This window comes from Physella acuta, unplaced genomic scaffold (genome assembly GCF_028476545.2).
Source record: "Physella acuta isolate Inbredline_101_S28 unplaced genomic scaffold, ASM2847654v3 ptg000875l, whole genome shotgun sequence".
Classification (NCBI taxonomy): domain Eukaryota; kingdom Metazoa; phylum Mollusca; class Gastropoda; family Physidae; genus Physella; species Physella acuta.
Window position 1 is genome coordinate 758,565 of NW_026732392.1, and position 18,449 is coordinate 777,013.

An 18,449-nucleotide genomic window follows, 5' to 3' on the forward strand; every position below is an offset into this window, starting at 1 on the left:
GCTACTTCCAATCTGCTGCTAAAGTGTTTTAATTTAACCCAAAATAATATTTTTAATTAACTAAAACTTACAATCACAAAAAAATTGAAATAAAATAAATAAAACTGACTTAAACTTGTAATGAATAGTGTGTACAAACCCGTGCCCTCACAACAAGGATCCCAAAAAAAAAAAAGCAGTGGAGTTTTTTTTAAATTTTAACTATCTCAGTTTTAGCAAACAGCGACACAATACTACAAATACACAATTGGTAACACTTTGATGAAACCATTAAAAATTGTTTTGCTACCCAGGTATGTAAGACTAGATTGCTGCAACGTGGATGGTTATGCTAGTTTACATATTTAACATTCCATGGTGGTCAGGAAGGAGATTTTTAAATCTCATTATGATGATGTTAATTTGTTAATAAACAAATTGTAGATGTGCCCATGTGTCAGTAGGTTGACCATTCTAAGTATCAAACTCACAGAAGCAGCTAAGGGGTCGTCCATAAATGACGTCACATTCATAGGGGGGGGAGGGGGGTCAGTAATTTTGTGACGGGGGGGGGGGGGGGGGTTCAGATGATTCAACGTCACACTTTTGCATTTTAAAAAAGCAATGTTAGGAAACGAATTTTAGATGTTATTTCGCGTTTTAGAAAACTGTTTTGATAAATTGCAATAGGAAATGATTAAAATACTCTATTTTGGCAGAGTTTAGACAAGATTTTGGAGAAATATCGATGTTTTAAGAAAAATTCAACTGCAATTTTGAGGGGGGGGGGGGGGTTGTATGCTGATGTGTAACGTCATTTTAGGGAAGGGGTCTGGCTTTTGTGACGGAGGGGAGGGGTGGAGGTAAAAATCGTCAAAAAAGCGTGACGTCATTTATGGATGACCCCTAAAATGGATCTCAATAAACTTATTGATAGTTTTGCTAAATTAAAAGCATAAAAAAGATCTAAATGAATCATGAGCAATTAAAAAAAAATTGAGTTTAGTTAGTGGCGTCCCACTGTTGGATGTTCCCCTGTGCGTTTACTACAGGTGTCAGCCCTCTCTCACTAATATTTTATTATTTTAGCTGGATACAACATAGTTTAACTATTAGTTTTGACGGTAAATTCTCCAATGTTTTTCCAAGGTGTCAAGTATACAAAATTAATGTTGTCATCAGATGCATACAGCACGCCTACTATCTATCTATATATATAATTCTCTTCTTGGAGACGTTAGAAGACAAGCTGTAAGCGCGCCTTGTAGTCCCCTCTCTTCCTGTTCTAGGAAGTCTGGTGAGCTGTGGTTCATGCTAAATGTTTACTATCGTAGAGCCGGGTTTAGTGACGGCTATTAGGGGCAGATAATGTAGTTTGAAACGATTTTAAACTTAGGGGAGGTAACGAAGAGGAGTTTGCTTTCAAGGGAGTGGGGTTGGGGGAAAGGAGGGGGTTATCGTCCTTAACGACCATCTGATTAAAACACTATCAGTCTGATAGTGTTTTAAAGCAAATATTTTCAGTGGCAGCATTGGTACTGTCGAATTCACAAATTATGAATTACTGAAAAGTAGAAAATAAAACAACTAAATAGCGGCTGTACGCCGCGGGTCGGCTCGTTTAAATAACTAAAAATAAAAGCATGGGTAGCTTCTTAAATTCTAGTAAAGGTATTCAGTGCATGATTTAGAGTCTAGCGACCCACACATTTATTTTTAGTTGCTTAAAATGTTGCTCATTATTTTTATATTTAAAGACAATCAGCCCTCAGGTCAGTCATCCTATCTACAACATTAACGCCGTTAGTATGACGTCATTTGCACTACGCTCTAATACAATTTCTTGTAGTCATCTCTTTAGCAGAAAAATGTCTACCACCTCCGCCTCACCCCTCAAAAAAAATTATTTAGAAAAGTTATACTTTTACCAATGTCACCCCCACTCCCAGGAAAATGTATCCCCCCCCCTCCCTATCTAGATCTAGTGAGAAGGCAGACAACTCTAATAATAATTTTTGAAACTACTAAAAGATGGCTGTTGCGTGTTTGTATCATCTAGTCTAGATTTAGATCATTGTAATTTATTAAGCTAAATATTATTTAGAAGTGTTGGTCTATACAAGCTGTACAGTTTAAATAATTAATTTTATTTGGTAATCTATCGCTTTAGGTCCGTAAAATCGGCAGAGGCTAGGTAAAGTGAAAGAAAGGTGACTCATGACCAAGTTAAAATAAAATTTTTAAAATCATTTCATTAGTATTACTAGGCCTTAGGCCTAAAAGCCCTAAATGCCAAATGGCTTTCATACTAGATCTATTACTTTATATCAGGATAAGCCAGAAATTAACAGCAGTGTTTAAGAGCAAGTTTTGCTAGTTATATTTTTATAGATCTATTATTAGGCCCAAATAGTAATAGACTACTATTACTTATATATTATATAGGTAATCTATCGTTTTGGGTACGTAAAATCGCCCGCGGCTATTAATGTACGAAAACGTTACCTCATTGTCAAGGCTTTAATAGGAGTATATTGTCATATGTTTGTATCAAATATTATAGATAAATGAATAATAAACCTAAATCAATGGCTAAATATATCGATATAGGCCAGAAATTAACTTTAAACAGCAGTGTCTGAGAGCAAGATTTGCTATATAAACAGCAGCCATTTGTAAAATAGAGTGGCTTCCCCCTGATCTGGCGCTAAAAGCTTATAAAAATAAAACTTAAACAAGATGGCTGCTATAGTAAATGAGCATGGTTGCATCTGTTGGAAACATCGCTAGTCTTTATTTATTACTGAAAAGTTTTAATTCAATTCTTTAAAAACAGGTACATAAATGAAACAAGGAAACATTTTTGTATTTTAAAAAATATAAATCCTCCTCAAAATGTGAAATAATTATTAAAATTTAAGGAGTCACCTGGTTTTCACATTACAAGTCGCGGGCGATTTTACGTACCCAAAACGATAGATTACCCTTATATACTATATAGTATATAGGCCTACAGTATATGTATATAGTATATAGAGCCTTGCACTAATATATAGGCCCTATTATAATAATATTATTATTATTAGGCTATTATTTAGTATTTAGCCTAACAATTACTAGATTTAACACATAACCATAACATGCAGATTTTTTTCGTCACACATCGTCACAAAAAGCCAGACCCCCCCCCCCCCTAAAAAGATGTCACACCTCAGCCTACAACCCCCCTCAAAACTGCATTTGAATTTTTTTCAAAACATCGATATTTTTCCAAAATCTTGTCTGAACTCTGTCAAAATAGAGTATTTTAATCAATTTCTATTACAATTTATTAGAACAATTTGCTTAAACAAGAAATAAAAAAAATAACGTCTAAAATTCGTTCTCTAACATTGCTTTATTATAATGCAAAAGTGTGACGTCGCACCATTTGAACCCCCCCCCCCTCCCTCCCCCATCGTCACAAAATTACGGACCCCCCTACGAGTGTGATGTCATTTATGGACGACCCCCTAAATGCAAGTGTCAGGTCGACAAGCTGTTGTTTACTTACCACAGTTGGAGTGATTTTCAATTATGGTTATATTTATATAGACCTATTATAGTTATAATATAAGGAATACATTTGTTTTAAAAATATTTGTGTTATGCAGAAGCGTAGCAACACATTCAGGGGAAAACTATTAATTTTATGTCCCTTCCTGTATTCATATAGCCAATAGATAATCAAGTTAGCAAAAAACGACCTCCCCCATTCACATTTGGAGAAGTTGGTGGTTCTTCTTACCAGTCACTATCCTGTAACAATTTTTGTTGGAATCACACTAGTGATGTAGAAGACAGTTTAATCACTCTCTAAAGCTCAGATATTGTTTTTCCATCCTGTTTGGTGCCCATTAAGGACGGCATGCTGAGCGTCTGCCCCACCCCTCCACTAGCTATGCATCTGGTGTTGTATATTTTTTTGGATTAATTCTATGCCTTTTATTTTCAGAGTCCTTTGCAAATTCACTAAGAGCTTCAAAAAACTTCTTGAAGTGTTGCAGCTTTGCTGTAAAGTTCAGTACTTTAAAAAATTATTATGGAAACAGAACGTACTAAAAAGTGCAGTGAAAATTATCTTAACCTACTGAAGGAATTTTCTGAACCTTCAGTCCCACTTCTGAATGGTCATGTGGCATACCAGGTGTATCAATCCAACGGTGCACCTATGGTAAAAGTTAGTAATAATTTGTCGGTACAAAATAACCTGGTCTGTGAAAATGATATAGCAGGTTATCGGAGAGTTGCAAATGCAGTTAGGAAATTAATGTCTGTGATCAAGCGCGATAGAAGAACGGGTAACAGATGTTGGGATAAACTGGTTAGCTTCATGCATACTCCTTTCTCTGCTCAGCCCTTACCAGACTATTCAAAGTTATTGAAGGATGAAATGTCTAGTGAAATGACAGGGGGTATTCCAAGTATGGAGGACGGTCAGTTAACATTTTTGGACGAACACAGTTATTTTATTTCTGGTGGTGATGTGTGTACAGAAGTGCCCAATTCTACAGAAGTGGAAAATAAAATTAGTGCTGAGGTAAAACATGAGCCGGTAATGGAAAAGAGTGCATTTTTTAAAGATAAAAGAGATTTTGTAGAGAAAATAAAACAGAGTGAGACATTAACTGGTTATAGATTAAGGGGTAATAAGTGTTCAAGATGTGTTATTAGAAATCAGTCAATACGCATGTATAAGGAGAGGATTAAAAAACTTAGAGAGGAAACAACAGCAGGCAGAGTTTTAAAATTTCAATATTTGAAAGGACAATTGAGAAGGAAAAGTCTGCAGATACAGAATTGGAAAGCAAAGTATGTACTCGAAAGAAATAAGAATCAACGATCAAAGCAACATACTGGCAATGATGATGGAAAAGTTAAAGGCATGGATGAAAAAACTAAGGAGTTAATGATTTTAAGAATTCAAAATACTAAATTACAGAAAAAATTTCAAGTTGTGTCTGACCATCATTTACAAGTTATAAGGGAATTAAGGAGTCAGGTTGAAACTGCCAAGAGTGAGACAACTAGGTTACAGACAGAAAACAGCAGGCTTGCATTACAAATTAATGAGCTTATGACAGAAAAGCTTAAAACAATGAATAATGTTTAACAGGCAGGACTATGACAAATTGTTAGATTCCTTATAAATAACGAGGAGTCAAGTATAATATGCAGTCTTGTAAAATATTTATGGTTTAATTAAAGCGAAATAATGTAGATTTTCTTTTCAATTTAGCTTAATTTCTCATAAATATATTCACACAGACCTAATACCTGACTATGTGTTCTGTTAGACTATGTTTGTTCTGTTAAATTATGTTTTCTTAATGCTTATTGATGTAGAGTTTGCCTATTTCAATAACCTCAGCATATGAAGGGAAAGTGTCATTACCACTACGCCTAGCTGCCATTACTTTCCATAACTCAAGTCGGATACCCATCAGAGCTGATGCCGTCTTATTGGATAATGTAGGCCTATATATATTTAGATGCAAATTTGATGAACATGTTATAAAATTTGAATATGGTTTAACACAGAAAATAAAAGACAGTATGCATTACAAAGATAGCTTAACACAAAAATATGTGTTGACATTTTTTTGTGTGTAGAGATGATGTCCAACTATTGTGTTGTCATTATTAATTATTAGTCAAAAAAACATAACATTAACAAAACATTTATTAAAAGAAAATTACTTAAACTTAAAATGGCATTGGATCAATAAGAATTAAATCTTATCTTTCCTTACATGTTATTCCCAATCTGGCATTTTGAGCATTTTGTTTTAGTCCATGAAAATATTTTTAAATAGCATCCTATTAAAATCAACTGAAGCTTCAAGCAAAGTATCATTATGTAGGCTTACACATGTGAATAAAATAAAGAAAACTGATTGATACCTACAATTGCGATAAATGTTTCAATCTTTTCATTTGGTTGCAATATAAGGATCAAGTAAATATAATTTTAAAAAAAAAACAAAAAAACATCAGCTTATGTCAATTTATTGAAGTAATAATTTTTAAAAATATTAAATTGAAAATAAAAATAAATACTACAACACTAAAAAAAAAATTAAAAATGTTTTTGGTTTTTATTTCAAGTAGCAAAAAATTAAAATAAGAGTTTACCTCAATGCACATTTATTAAATTACATTGCAAAAGAAAGTTATCTATTGTGATTAGAAAAATCAAATAGGTCGATATTGGATGTTATTGGTGTTAGTGGCAAAGTAGGGGGGGGGGCACAATCAAGTTTAGCCCTATTGCACTTTCAAAATATCTTTCATAATCGATCTATTTATCTGATGTATTTTTTAATTGCAAAAAAAAAAAAACAACCAATTGACTTTTAATAGAAAATCCAAACATCAAATGAGGGCCAGATTTTGCTTTTGAAATTTTTTCTTAGAATCTATATTACTATATATTAATCTAGTTAACGCCCTTCTATTGTCGGCGTAAATTATTTCAAGGTTCATTGGGCATTATACCTTAGTTAGCCTAGGTCAAAACAGTATTATACAATTGCTGTCCGCTGTATCAGTATCATTCATATTATGTATCAATTCCTATTTTCTTTGTACGTGAAAATGTTACTATAATGCCTACTGGCAAATAAATTATAAATAGGCCTAAAAGCACTAATTGTGACATGAATAGGGAATAAACTTTTTGCTGACATATTTACTTATTTGCTGGGTGCCCCCCCCCCCCCCCGATATGTTATGTATAGTAGGCCTTTGGGGTCGTTCATAAATGACGTATGGGGGGGGGGGGGGGGGTTCCACAATTTTGTGACGGTGTGTGATGAGGGGGGGGGGGGAGGTTCAGATGGTGCGATGTCAAACTTTTACATTATTAAAAAGCAATGTTAGGAAACGAGTTTTAGACGTTATTTTGCTTTTAAGAAAACTGTTTTAATAAATTGTAATAACAATTGATTAAAATATTCTATTTTGACAGAGTTCAGACAAGATTTTGGAAAAATTTAGCATTTTAAAAAAAATTTCAACTGCAATTTATAGGGGGGGGGGGGGGTTTGAAGGCTGAGGTGTGACGTCATTTTAGGGGGGGGGGGCGGGGGGATCTGGCTTTTTGTGACGACGTGTGACGGAGGGGAGGGGGGAGGTAAAGAGTAAAGAAAGTCACGTCATAATGGATGACCCCTATACACTTATACTATACAGTATACATAGATCTAGACTCTAGACCTACATCTAGATCTACATGTCGTAGCCTAGGCCTAACTGTAAATTAGTAGGCTAACAGTAAACGCGCTAGGCTAGGCCCTATCAAGAGAAGTAAAAAAATATCCGAGTGCAAAGGTAGATTACTCTAATAATATTTTCAGCAAGATGGCTGCCTAGTGTTAGCAGAACTTTTTAACTGTTAAAATTATAATAAATGGTGGCTATTATACAAAATTCTGCGAATAATTTATTATTACCCTAATAGACCTGGGCTCTACTATCTACTAGTATCTACCTAGGCCTGTAGTTAAATAAAAGTTAAAAGTCTACTAGATCTAGTCTAGATATCTAAAAAATAAAAGTTAAAGAGTAGGATAGGTACAGTATTAAATAATAATCATTAAAAAAGTTTTTAAAAAACCACGTTTTCTGATTGAACTAAAAAGTAGAAAATAAATACTATAATCACAATAATGCAAGCGATCACTCTACTATAAGCGATCAAAAACGTGGGGCGCCGAAGTAAAAGTTATATTACTATTGATTAGATAATACTATTGACTTTTATTAGGGAGCTTGTAGAGAGTCAACAGTATAAGAAACTGTAAGAAAAATCACGGCGCCCCACGTTTTTGATCGCTTATAGTAGAGTGATCGCTTGCATTATTGTGATTATAGTATTTATTTTCTACTTTTTAGTTCAATCAGAAAACGTGGTTTTTTAAAAACTTTTTTAATGATTATTATTTTCTACTTTTTAGTGTTTGTCTGTTTGTTTGCATTAAAATCTTGCTATCGATTTTATCTTTTCACTTTTTTTTTGGGTAAACGAAGACAACTCGTAAAAAGACAACTCGTAAAAAACACGTTGTGTGAATACGTTACTGACTAGAACACATAGATTTGAACCCGTTTCGAGTGGGATAGCAATCGTGTGCCCAACCACTCGACCATATCGTCTCCCCCATACTGGCCACCAGTTGTTACGTTATGGTTGTTTGTAGACAAACACAGCGTGACAACTACTCAGTAAGCAAAAAGAGGGGGAGTGCCGAACCTTGTTTTCATCAAATTACAGTTACTGGGTAATGTCCCTTTTTCCCCACGTTTTTTGGTACAATTATATAGCGGTCTAAAATGATCAATAAAATGTTTCCATGGATTAATTTAGTAATAAAAACAATAGAATATTCAATTGTCATCCAAAACAAAGCTTCCCTGAAAATTTCAGCGCGCTAGCTAACTGGGAAGTGCCAGAAATTTCGATCCCAAGATTGGATTGGAAAGACAAACAAACAAATAAAAAAACAAACAGAGAAAGCAAGTTAAAGAAAACGTGGGAAAAAATATGGTAATCTATCGTTTTGGGTACGTAAAATCGCCCGCGGCTATTAATGTACGAAAACGTTACGTCATTGTCAAGGCTGTAATAGAAGTGTATTGTGATATGTTTGTGTCAAATATTATAGATAAATGAATAATAAACCTAAATCAATGGCTAAATATATTTTAATATATCAATATAGGCCAGAAATTAACTTTAAACAGCGGTGTCTGCAAGCAAGATTTGCTATATAAACAGCAGCCATTTGTAAAATAGAGTGACTTCCGCCTGAATCTTGCGCTATATGTCTATAAAAATAAAACTTTAACAAGATGGCTGCTATAGTAAATGAGCATGGTTGCATCTGTTGGAAACATCGCTGGTGTTCATTTATTACTGAAAAGTTTTAATTCAATTGTTTAAAAACAGGTACATAAATGAAACAAGGAAACATTTTTGTATTTTTCAAAACATAAATCCTCCTCAAAATGTGAAATAATTATTAAAATGTAAGGAGTCACCTGTTTTTCACATTACTAGTCGCGGGCGATTTTACGTACCTAAAACGATAGATTACCAAAAATATATCTATTAGTAGGCTTAGGGAATAATTTAATTTTATTTTTATGGATAACAATAGTTTCTAGATATCTAGATCTAGTCTTCATTTTTTACTGAAAAGTTTTAATACTAGATCTAAATCTAATACAGTTGTTTAAAAACAGGTACATTAATAAATTTTTAATATTAATGAAACTTTGAAACATTTTTGTAGCTTTCAAAATAATAAATCCTCCTAAAAATGTGAAAAAATTACTCAAATTTAAGATTTTAAGGGGTCCGCTTTTTCACATTACTAGTCTCGGCCGATTTTACGTATCTAAAATGATAGTTACCAATAAAAATTTTTAAAAATATTAAAAACTAATAGGCCCTATAGGCCTAATTGACTTGAAACATCATTTCATTCATTTAGTCTTTTTTTTTAAAACTAAAAACATTTATCATTATGTTTTGATTATCATAATATAATTATCATTGGAGATATTTAGATAAATCTAGATCTTCATGAGGTCGAGGATCTAATATGATTGATATATAATAATTAATAAATGATATTCTAGATTCTAAAAATTCTAGGTCTTCTGTGTTCTAATTTGATGAGACCTGAGGTAGTTCAATGTAGTAATTATCAATATTAGGTTAATGGGAAAATATTGTTAAAAAATAATAGCATTTTGATTGGGATAACAAACTTGTTATAATTTTCTTGATTTATTTTACTATTATTTTCAGAGCTCCTGGGGAATTTAGACAAAAAGCTTCAAATACCTTTTTGAAGTGTTTCAGCTTTACTGTAAAGCTCAGTGCTTACACTGTTGTTGTCATGGAAACAGGAAGTACTGATACATCCAGCCGCAGTTTTACCAAACTATTCAAGAGTTTTTCACAACCATCAGTCCCACTTCTGAACGGTTATGTGGCGCACCAGATGTATCATTCCAACGGCGCTACCGTTACAAAAGTCAGTAAGATCCTGACAGCACGAAATGATCTGGCCAGTGCAGGTTATCAGAGAGTTGCCGCCGCGGTGAGGAAAGTGATGGCTGATTTCAAGCGCCATAGAAGGAATGGTATCAGCCACTGGGACCAAATGGTTAGCTTTATGTTTACCCCTTTCTCTGTTCAGCCTTTACCAGACTATTCACAGCTACTGAGGAATGAAATGTTAGGTGAAATGACTGCTCCTGTGGGTGATTCAAGTGTAGCAGAAAATCAATTATCGAAACACAAAAATATTATTCCTGGTCATGAAGAGGAGAATGAAATAAGTATGGAAGTAAAGAGAGAGATAATAGATGAAAGTAATGACTTTGTAGAAGATAGGATTAAGAGTGACAGTGCTGCAAATAGTCAATTGGCTTATTTGGATGAACACAGTTACTTTAGTTCTGGTTGTGGTTCGCTCGCACACACATCCCATGCTATAGAAGAGGACAGTAGAAGTATCATGGAAGTAAAAACTGAGATGGCAGAGGAAATGAGTGACTTTGTTGAGGATAGTGCTGCAAATTGTCCAATAACATTTTTGACAGAACACAATTATTTTATTTCTGGTGGTGAAGAGCCCTCTGCTGTAGAAGAAATAAATAAAAATAGTATGGATGTAAAAAGTGAAGTGTTAGAGGATAGGACTGACTTGGTAGAGGACAGGAGTGACTTTATAGAGGATAGGAATGACTTTATTGGGGAAAGGAGTGACTTTATGGAGGATAGGAATGACTTTGTTGGGGAAAGGAGTGACTTTATGGAGGAAAGTAGTGACTTTATAGAGGATAGTAATGACTTCGTGGAAGATCGGAGTGAAAGTGTGACAATATCTGGTTATAAATTAAGGGGTAATAGATACTCAAGACGTGTTATCAGGAGTAAGTCAATAATCCGTTACAAGGATAAAATAAAAAAACTTAGACAGGAAAAAAGAGCCATGGATGAGGCCGAAAAGAAAGAGGGTAAAGACAATTACGCTGTCCCTATTGAAGTCAGGCAGCATAACTTAGGGTCTCACTGGCCTGTGTTTGCGGACAACAGAGGAAGGTGCAAGATGTGCTCCATCAGGAAAATACAGTCCAGACCATTTTCGAAATGTACTTTCTGTGATGTTTTTCTGTGTGTGAATGAAAAGAAAAACTGTTTCAGAGATTTTCATCTCTTTTATTAGATAGTCGATATCCTGAGGACGGTTGAGGGGAACTTAAACGTGCATTTGCTTAATTTATGGATCACTTTTTTCATGTTTTTTTTTTCAATTATAAATAATTTTTGTTTACACATTTCAAAGACTAATAACATGTTTTTTTCTGCAACCTAATAAGTATTTTTGTTAAAGATTTAATTTCTTTAAAAATTAATTTTAAAATATGACTTAATGCAATGTGTGTCATGAAACATTTGAGAAAGAAAATTTGCTCCAACAGAAAAATGTAATAAAGCTTGGTTTTACCAGGCATAAAATAATTCATTCAGTTGCTAAATTGTATGAGAGTTATTTAAGCCTGAAAAGATTCACTTCAATGTTTAAGTTTAGTTTTTTAACCACACATGAACGTTGTCACAGAGGGCAAAACCAGTGTGATTTGTGCTATATTGGTTGGCATAAGTTTGATTTGTGCTAAATTGGTTGGCATAAGTTTGATTTGTGCTATATTGGTTGGCATAAGTTTGATTTGTGCTGTAAATGGTTGGCATAAGTTTGATTTGTGCTTTATTGGTTGGCATAAGTTTGATTTGTGCTGTAAATGGTTGGCATAAGTTTGATTTGTGCTATATTGGTTGGCATAAGTTTGATTCGTACTATAAATGGTTGGCATAAGTTTGATTTGTGCTGTAAATGGTTGGCATAAGTTTGATTGGTGCTATATTGGTTGGCATAAGTTTGATTTGTGCTATATTGGTTGGCATAAGTTTGATTTGTGCTGTAAATGGTTGGCATAAGTTTGATTCGTGCTATAAATGATTGGCATAAGTTTGATTTGTGGTGTTAATGGTTGGCATAAGTTTGATATGTGCTGTGAATGGTTGTCATAAGTTTGATTTGTAGTGTTAATGGTTGGATGATACAAAGCATTATTGTGATTACAAAACTTCATCTATTCATGAAATAGATCATCCTAAGAAAAAAAATGTACACATGTTGTAAATTATGGTTGAATAATACATTACATTAGTGTTATTTGTTTTATAAATGGTTGGCTGTTGCAAACACTTCAGCAATTCATGAAATTGGTATCTCTAAAAGGAACAAGTACAAAGAAGCTTTAAAAAAAACACTAATTTTAATGTTCCGTGCCGTAATTGATTTATCCTTAACCTTTAACTCTGTTTTACAATAACATTACTCATGTATATGGCATCAATAAACTTTACATTCAGCCAGTCAAAACTATTACTATTTGTTCCTTTTATTAAGCACTATTTAAGTGTAAAAAACCAATAGAGAAAGGAATACATCATTTGAATTTGTAACGTAAGGGGTCATTTAAATGGAAGTCTACAAAGAAATGGTGTGTGTATAAAGTAAAACGTGGGGAAAGGGAAGTTGATCATCCAGCAAAAGAACATTTGATCTATTTTGATAAATTGTTTGTTTCTTCTTTTTCCTCATTCTTAATTTTAGCATTGGAAGGGATTCCATCCAAAACAATTAAGTATTATGTGTCAAATTATGTGGTATAATGGCGTTAAAATTAATTGAAACCCTCAATTTTAGTGCTATTACAAAAAGCTGTATTTTTTTTGCCATAACCTTCACCTTTTTCCTCCTTAAAAACTTCTGGAAAACTGAAATTTGTTTCCAATTTGGTTGCATGACCTTGAGCTTCGTTAGATAGTATTTGGGGTGGATAAGAACGATTGCAACCATCAAATTAAAGAGCTCAAGTTAACATCAATGGGGAAGTGCTCAAATAATTCTATCGAGGAAGATAAGAAAGGAAGGGTAACAAAAAAAGAATGTCCCATGTGAGATCTTTTGAGAGGATGAGGCTGAAGGATAAGTTGTATGGGTTAGTATTGTATCAGCCAGATAATGGTATTTTTAGATTTTCAGTAAATAAATTGGCCTGTACTATAAAATTTCTAGTAAAAAAACAAACTTTATTGACAAATTATACAATGGAAATTAAAAAAAAACAACAACCAGATTCATTCTATTCAATTCAGATATATTCCACAAAGTTGATGAACTTAATAAAATGATTCTAAAACTACAACATGCTTTTCATATTAATTTTGCTGCAAGGTGAAGAATAAATCCATAGTGTTCTACTGTATTTAATTAAATTTAGTTTCATACATTTTATAACCATTTCCCTATAATTATAAAATTCCGTATATTATTACTTCAGGATACTGAAAAAAAAAACCGTGTGCAAAGGGGAATAACTCAATTAATATTTTCTGAAAAATAATCCTAGCTATTTTACCTCCCCTGTCACATAACTATTAATATGCGTGTCATGTAATATAAGGATAAACCATACTAACAATTGTCTCCCAGTTGTAATGAGTTTACTACTGCTAGATCAAATTTGTATGAGCAATAAATTAAATAAGTAAAGTTTCCTTTCGAACCTGAAGGTTCATGGGACAAATGAAGTGGTGTTCACGTTTTTATAACAAATTTGAATGGGATTTGAAAGCTATAGATAGCTAATTGCAGAAAATAATACAAAACTGTCCACGTGAAACCTTAAAAGTCCAATACGCATGAATTACATAATTAGATAAGCTATTTGTTCAGTTTAATATTTCACTTAATAACAGCAGTTTCACTGAGTTACAGTAATTTTCGTCTGAAAAATTAAAAATTGATCAGGCCGGAAGTACATATTATTTTTAAAATATCATAATAAAATATGCGGATATTACTATTTATTGGACTTCTAATTTTATTAAAACAACAAGATAATCCAGAAATATTCTAAAATAAATACTGTAATTTTTTTTGTAGTTAGTCTAGTTCTAGATTCAGTACTTGTAAATCTAGTTTATTGTATAGGTACGTAAAATCGGCCGCGACTAGTAAAGTACAAAAAAGTTAAGCCTACCTCGTTGTCAAGGTAGGCTTTTTGATGAGAATTACAGAATGATTTTTTTTATTAAAAATGTATCAATAATAGCTAGAACACTAGTAAACTAAGCTAATTTAGCATATTTTAACTTTCTGTGTAAAGTCATTATTACTGAAAAAAAATTCCAAAGTCAGGTCAGTCTGTGGCAACCTCCAATGAACTTGACAGAAGGAAAAAAAACTTGACCCGTGACCTTCATTAAAACAGAATTTGCTTTTGTTTTTTTTTTAATTTTCAGTATACATGTGCTTAATCTTACCCAATAAGTGATAAAAATTTGAAAATTAATTTTAATTACTGGTGTAAAGTGACATAAACAGCTTAATAAACACGTGTTTTCTTGAGGGGGTGTGGCCCGGGTGTGGCACATCCTGACATCGCATTGTTTGTAACTTTATATTTCTGTGTTTTATGACTATATTTGTTCACAATCAGCATGCTATGCTTTTAATTTTGATAAAGGGTAAGTATACCAAGTTACAAAACCTGAAATCTAACTAATAATTCATACTTTCAGTTTAAAAAATAATGAAAACGATCATCAATGAAGAAAGCGTAAACATTCTATTTTTAGGTGTGACATAAAAAAACAGTCATAAATCTAGCCAAATGATTGGATTCTTGCGCAGCACACATTTTCCCGCGCCTCGTTTTCACTAAGCAAGATTATAATAAAATGGCATTATTGGGGGGTGATCGTTTTCCCACGCACATATCTCATTAACACGCCAAATTATTACCAGTTAATGGTAATGTGTGTAAAATTAATACTTTAAAGTTTACATCTGACATAAGCTGGTTTGCATCTGGAAGCGATATGTAAGAGTTATTTGATATAAAAGACAAGAATTCATAGAGCTACTTTCACTAAGGCGCCGCTTGCGAGACAAACAAAGGAATTAGGCCAAAAGTAGATCCGACAATTCTTAAATAACAGACTTAAATAGAAACGGATAGTTCCGATTTCTTAAATTAACGATGGCTTCGTAATCATTAGTTTTATCGCTCTACCCATTAGTGAAAGCGAAACTGGTCGCCATTTTTGGTAAGCGCATGAGCCGTGAGATGGCTTCAAAACAACAAACCCGGAAGCTGCGAATTCGAACGGCCTATTGTCAAGGCTTTCAATATAGGAATGTTGGGATATTTTTCCTAATTATCATAGAATGATAAAATGTACACAGATTAATCCTATAATATACCCCATTGATAAAAATACCAAATTTATCATTCTAGGCCTAATAGTTTTTTTTATATGAATTTTTAAAGTTATGTATTAAACTTGTTATATATCACTGTAACATCGGATATAATTGTGTGATTGGCTTTAGGCTTGCATACCACTGCTGCTATTTGAGATAAAATTATAAAACTTTGCACATTAGTGCTAGAGAGTGTGGGCAATAGAAATATGAAAGTAAAATCAAAATTTGATGAAGGATAATTAGAACTAATCAGGTCAAATTAAAGTGAGGGGTGCTGTTCTATATAGGTCAATATGCAGACTGAAAGTCTATGTTTTTTTTTTTAATATTAAAATTGAAACTTTGCTAGAGGGTGGGGGCAATAGAAATATAGAAAAAAACTAGATTAAGTATGACTGCATCTAATTAAAAAGTCCTATGAAAGGGTGTTGCACCCTTTTATAGTAATTATAGTGACTGCAACAGACGTATGTCCAGAATGCTACTATAACAGATAGGATAAATTTGGTGATTGATACTGAAGCATGTAATAAGAAGAATGCTGAAAAATAAAACTAGGGATGGTGTGGTAAAGCACTCAACTACTAACATGCAAGTCTTAAGCTCAGATCTCAGACAAGTCTGTCTGTGCAGCGCGCAGCATCCACCTAGCTCAGATGAGTACCTGACACAAGGGAAAGTAAAGATAGCTTGGCAGAGAGCTAACCACACCATAACTTTATGTTCAGTGGTCAAGAAACAGATAAACTCTACTTCAGCTGCTCTATGGATGATGGATTGACAGGTCCCAAAAGGGAAACTACTTTAATATACTAGGGTCTTTTTCAGGCCCTATTGATATTATTATTTTGGTACAACTAATCAATAGAAAAACCTTAAATTCTTGTAAAAGTTTATTAAGTGTTAAGTAAGTTGTACCACATCAGAAGTTACAGCTTCCCTGTCTATCTGCTTATATGAATATATTGGCAATATGCTGTGATTTAAATACGTAATGTTTGTTATTTGTTTTTTGTTACTTTTTATTATTAAAAATTAAATGTAAAAATTGTATCCTAAATTATTATGAATAATAAATATCATGCCTTTTTCGTGTCATTCTAAATTCACTGCCTTATTAATTAGTGCCCCCCCCCCCCATGTCAATTGCTGCGCCTTTTGTTTATTATTTACTATTTACTAGAGTATTTACTAATGTCATAGGCATAATTATCACAAATAATTAATTAAGTTTATCACCAAGCTTCTTTACTTATCATAACCAATAATAGGCCCAGACTTACTTTATCAATCGATACATATATAAAAAATATAGCATTAGTTATACTAAGAAATAGGCCTATAACTTATTTATTATTTATAGTATAAAGTATAATTTAGTATTAACTTAATTTAAATTAAGTATAACTAAAGACTAAGCCTTAAATTCTAAATCTAAGTACTAAGTACTAGATCTAAGTAGGTATGTGTGAAATGCTTGACACTAGTTAATGTAAGCCTAAGCTTCTTGCCAGTCGTTTTTAATAGATAACTTGATCATTGTATTTTATCTAGTTTTAACAGTGCCACCCACAATTAAATTCTTTCCAACTTCGAAAACTACGTCATTTTTGGCATTAGTGCGCGTATTTTATCGATAATAGGTAATGCGGTGCTAAACCGACGCCATGGCGTTGTCAAGGCCGAAGCGCTAGCTCGGGGATTTGACATGTATGATAACTCGTAAACAGAAGTAGTAAGTGCCATAAAACCGTTATTATAATAATATTTGTTTATTTAATGGACACTTACAACTAATGGCACGACACTTATAATGTGTTTAATACATAAACTTATTTAAAATGTGACAGCACCGTACGGGACATGTTCGCGAGATAAACTCATTAGAATCGTGCGATCGATTTCGGCTTTAAGATTGTCATAATGGCGGTAATTTTCTAATTGAAACATATAATACGACTACACTAGAATATCTATATCGAATATTTCTAAAAACTCGATTCCAACAGTGAGATTCGGCATTCTTCGGAAAATGGCGAGATTTTTTAAAAGTCTGCATCAAAAAGTCCGGATGTGGAATACCGAATCGAAACAGCGGAAGTCGGAAAGCCTACTTTCAATAATTAATTATTAATTATAAAGAGCAAGATTTGCTATATATATAAAAAGCAGCCTTTTAAATTAAAATTAAATGGCTTCCCCTGAGTCTCCCATAAGTTTAACGAAATAAAACTTAAACAAGATGGCTGCTATAGTTTAGTTACACTCTATAGAGTCTATAGTAGGCATTCCGACTTCCGCTGTTTCGATTCGGTATTCAACATCCGGACTTTTCGATGCAGTCTTTATAAAAACTCGCCCTTTTCCGAAGAATGCCGAATCTCACTGTTGGAATCGAGTTTTTAGAAATATTCGATATAGATATTCTAGTGTAGTCGTATTATATGTTTCAATTAGAAAATTACCGCCATTATGACAATCTTTAAGCCGAAATCGATCGCACGATTCTAATGAGTTTATCTCGCGAACATGTCCCGTACGGTGCTGTCACATTTTAAATAAGTTTACGTATTAAACCCTTTATAAGTGTCTTGCCATTAGTTGTAAGTGTCCATTAAATAAACAAATATTATTATAATAACGGTTTTATGGCACTTACTACTTCTGCTTACGAGTTATCATACATGTCAAATCCCCGAGCTAGCGCTTCGGCCTTGACAACGCCATGGCGTCGGTTTAGCACCGCATTACCTATTATCGATAAAATACGCGCACTAATGCCAATGACGTAGTTTTCGAAGTTGGAAAGAATTTAAATTGTGGGTGGCACTGTTAAAACTAGATAAAATACGTTGATCACGTTATCTATTAAAACCCGACAGGCAAGAAGCTTAGGCTTACATTAAATAGTGTTAAGCATTTCACACATACCTACTTACTTAGATTTAAGGCTAATATATATAGCCTTTAATATACTATTATACTTTATACTATAAATAAGTTATAGGCCTATTTCTTAGTATAACTAATGCTATATACTATATGTATCGATTGATAAAGTAAGTCTGGGCC

The 18,449-nt window shown here is 33.1% G+C and overlaps 3 protein-coding genes across 7 annotated transcripts in view; all 3 read left to right on the top strand.

Moving 5' to 3' along the window:
* The first annotated feature begins 1,990 nt into the window (after positions 1–1,990).
* Positions 1,991–5,292, top strand: LOC131952526 (uncharacterized). Of its 4 annotated transcripts, none has more exons than XM_059315232.1 (2): positions 1,991–2,055; positions 3,974–5,292. In XM_059315232.1, the coding sequence occupies exon 2, from the start codon at positions 4,061–4,063 to the stop codon at positions 5,129–5,131; it is 1,071 nt and encodes a 356-aa protein (XP_059171215.1). In that variant the 5' UTR covers positions 1,991–2,055; positions 3,974–4,060; the 3' UTR covers positions 5,132–5,292. The 4 variants fall into 4 exon arrangements, with proteins under 4 accessions (XP_059171215.1, XP_059171216.1, XP_059171218.1 ...); XM_059315233.1 differs by having other exon boundaries at positions 2,004–2,023; XM_059315235.1 differs by having other exon boundaries at positions 2,050–2,173.
* Positions 5,293–7,368: 2,076 nt separating this feature from the next.
* On the top strand, positions 7,369–12,467 carry LOC131952523 (uncharacterized). Its single transcript, XM_059315229.1, has 2 exons — positions 7,369–7,393; positions 9,836–12,467. The coding sequence occupies exon 2, from the start codon at positions 9,927–9,929 to the stop codon at positions 11,259–11,261; it is 1,335 nt and encodes a 444-aa protein (XP_059171212.1). The 5' UTR covers positions 7,369–7,393; positions 9,836–9,926; the 3' UTR covers positions 11,262–12,467.
* Positions 12,468–13,947: 1,480 nt separating this feature from the next.
* Positions 13,948–18,449, top strand: part of LOC131952515 (zinc finger protein 883-like) — a 31,930-nt gene continuing 27,428 nt past the window's right edge. The window contains exon 1 of one of the 2 annotated variants that reach the window (XM_059315214.1): positions 13,948–14,035. The gene's annotated coding sequence lies outside the window, so the exon portion shown is untranslated. Of the gene's footprint in view, positions 14,100–18,449 lie in introns of both variants that reach the window. The other variant, XM_059315215.1, reaches the window with a different exon arrangement.

Bases quoted from the DNA above. Each gene is read 5' to 3' on its own strand.
- LOC131952526 (XM_059315232.1), top strand. From the start codon at position 4,061: ATGGAAACAGAACGTACTAAAAAGTGCAGTGAAAATTATCTTAACCTA.
- LOC131952523 (XM_059315229.1), top strand. From the start codon at position 9,927: ATGGAAACAGGAAGTACTGATACATCCAGCCGCAGTTTTACCAAACTA.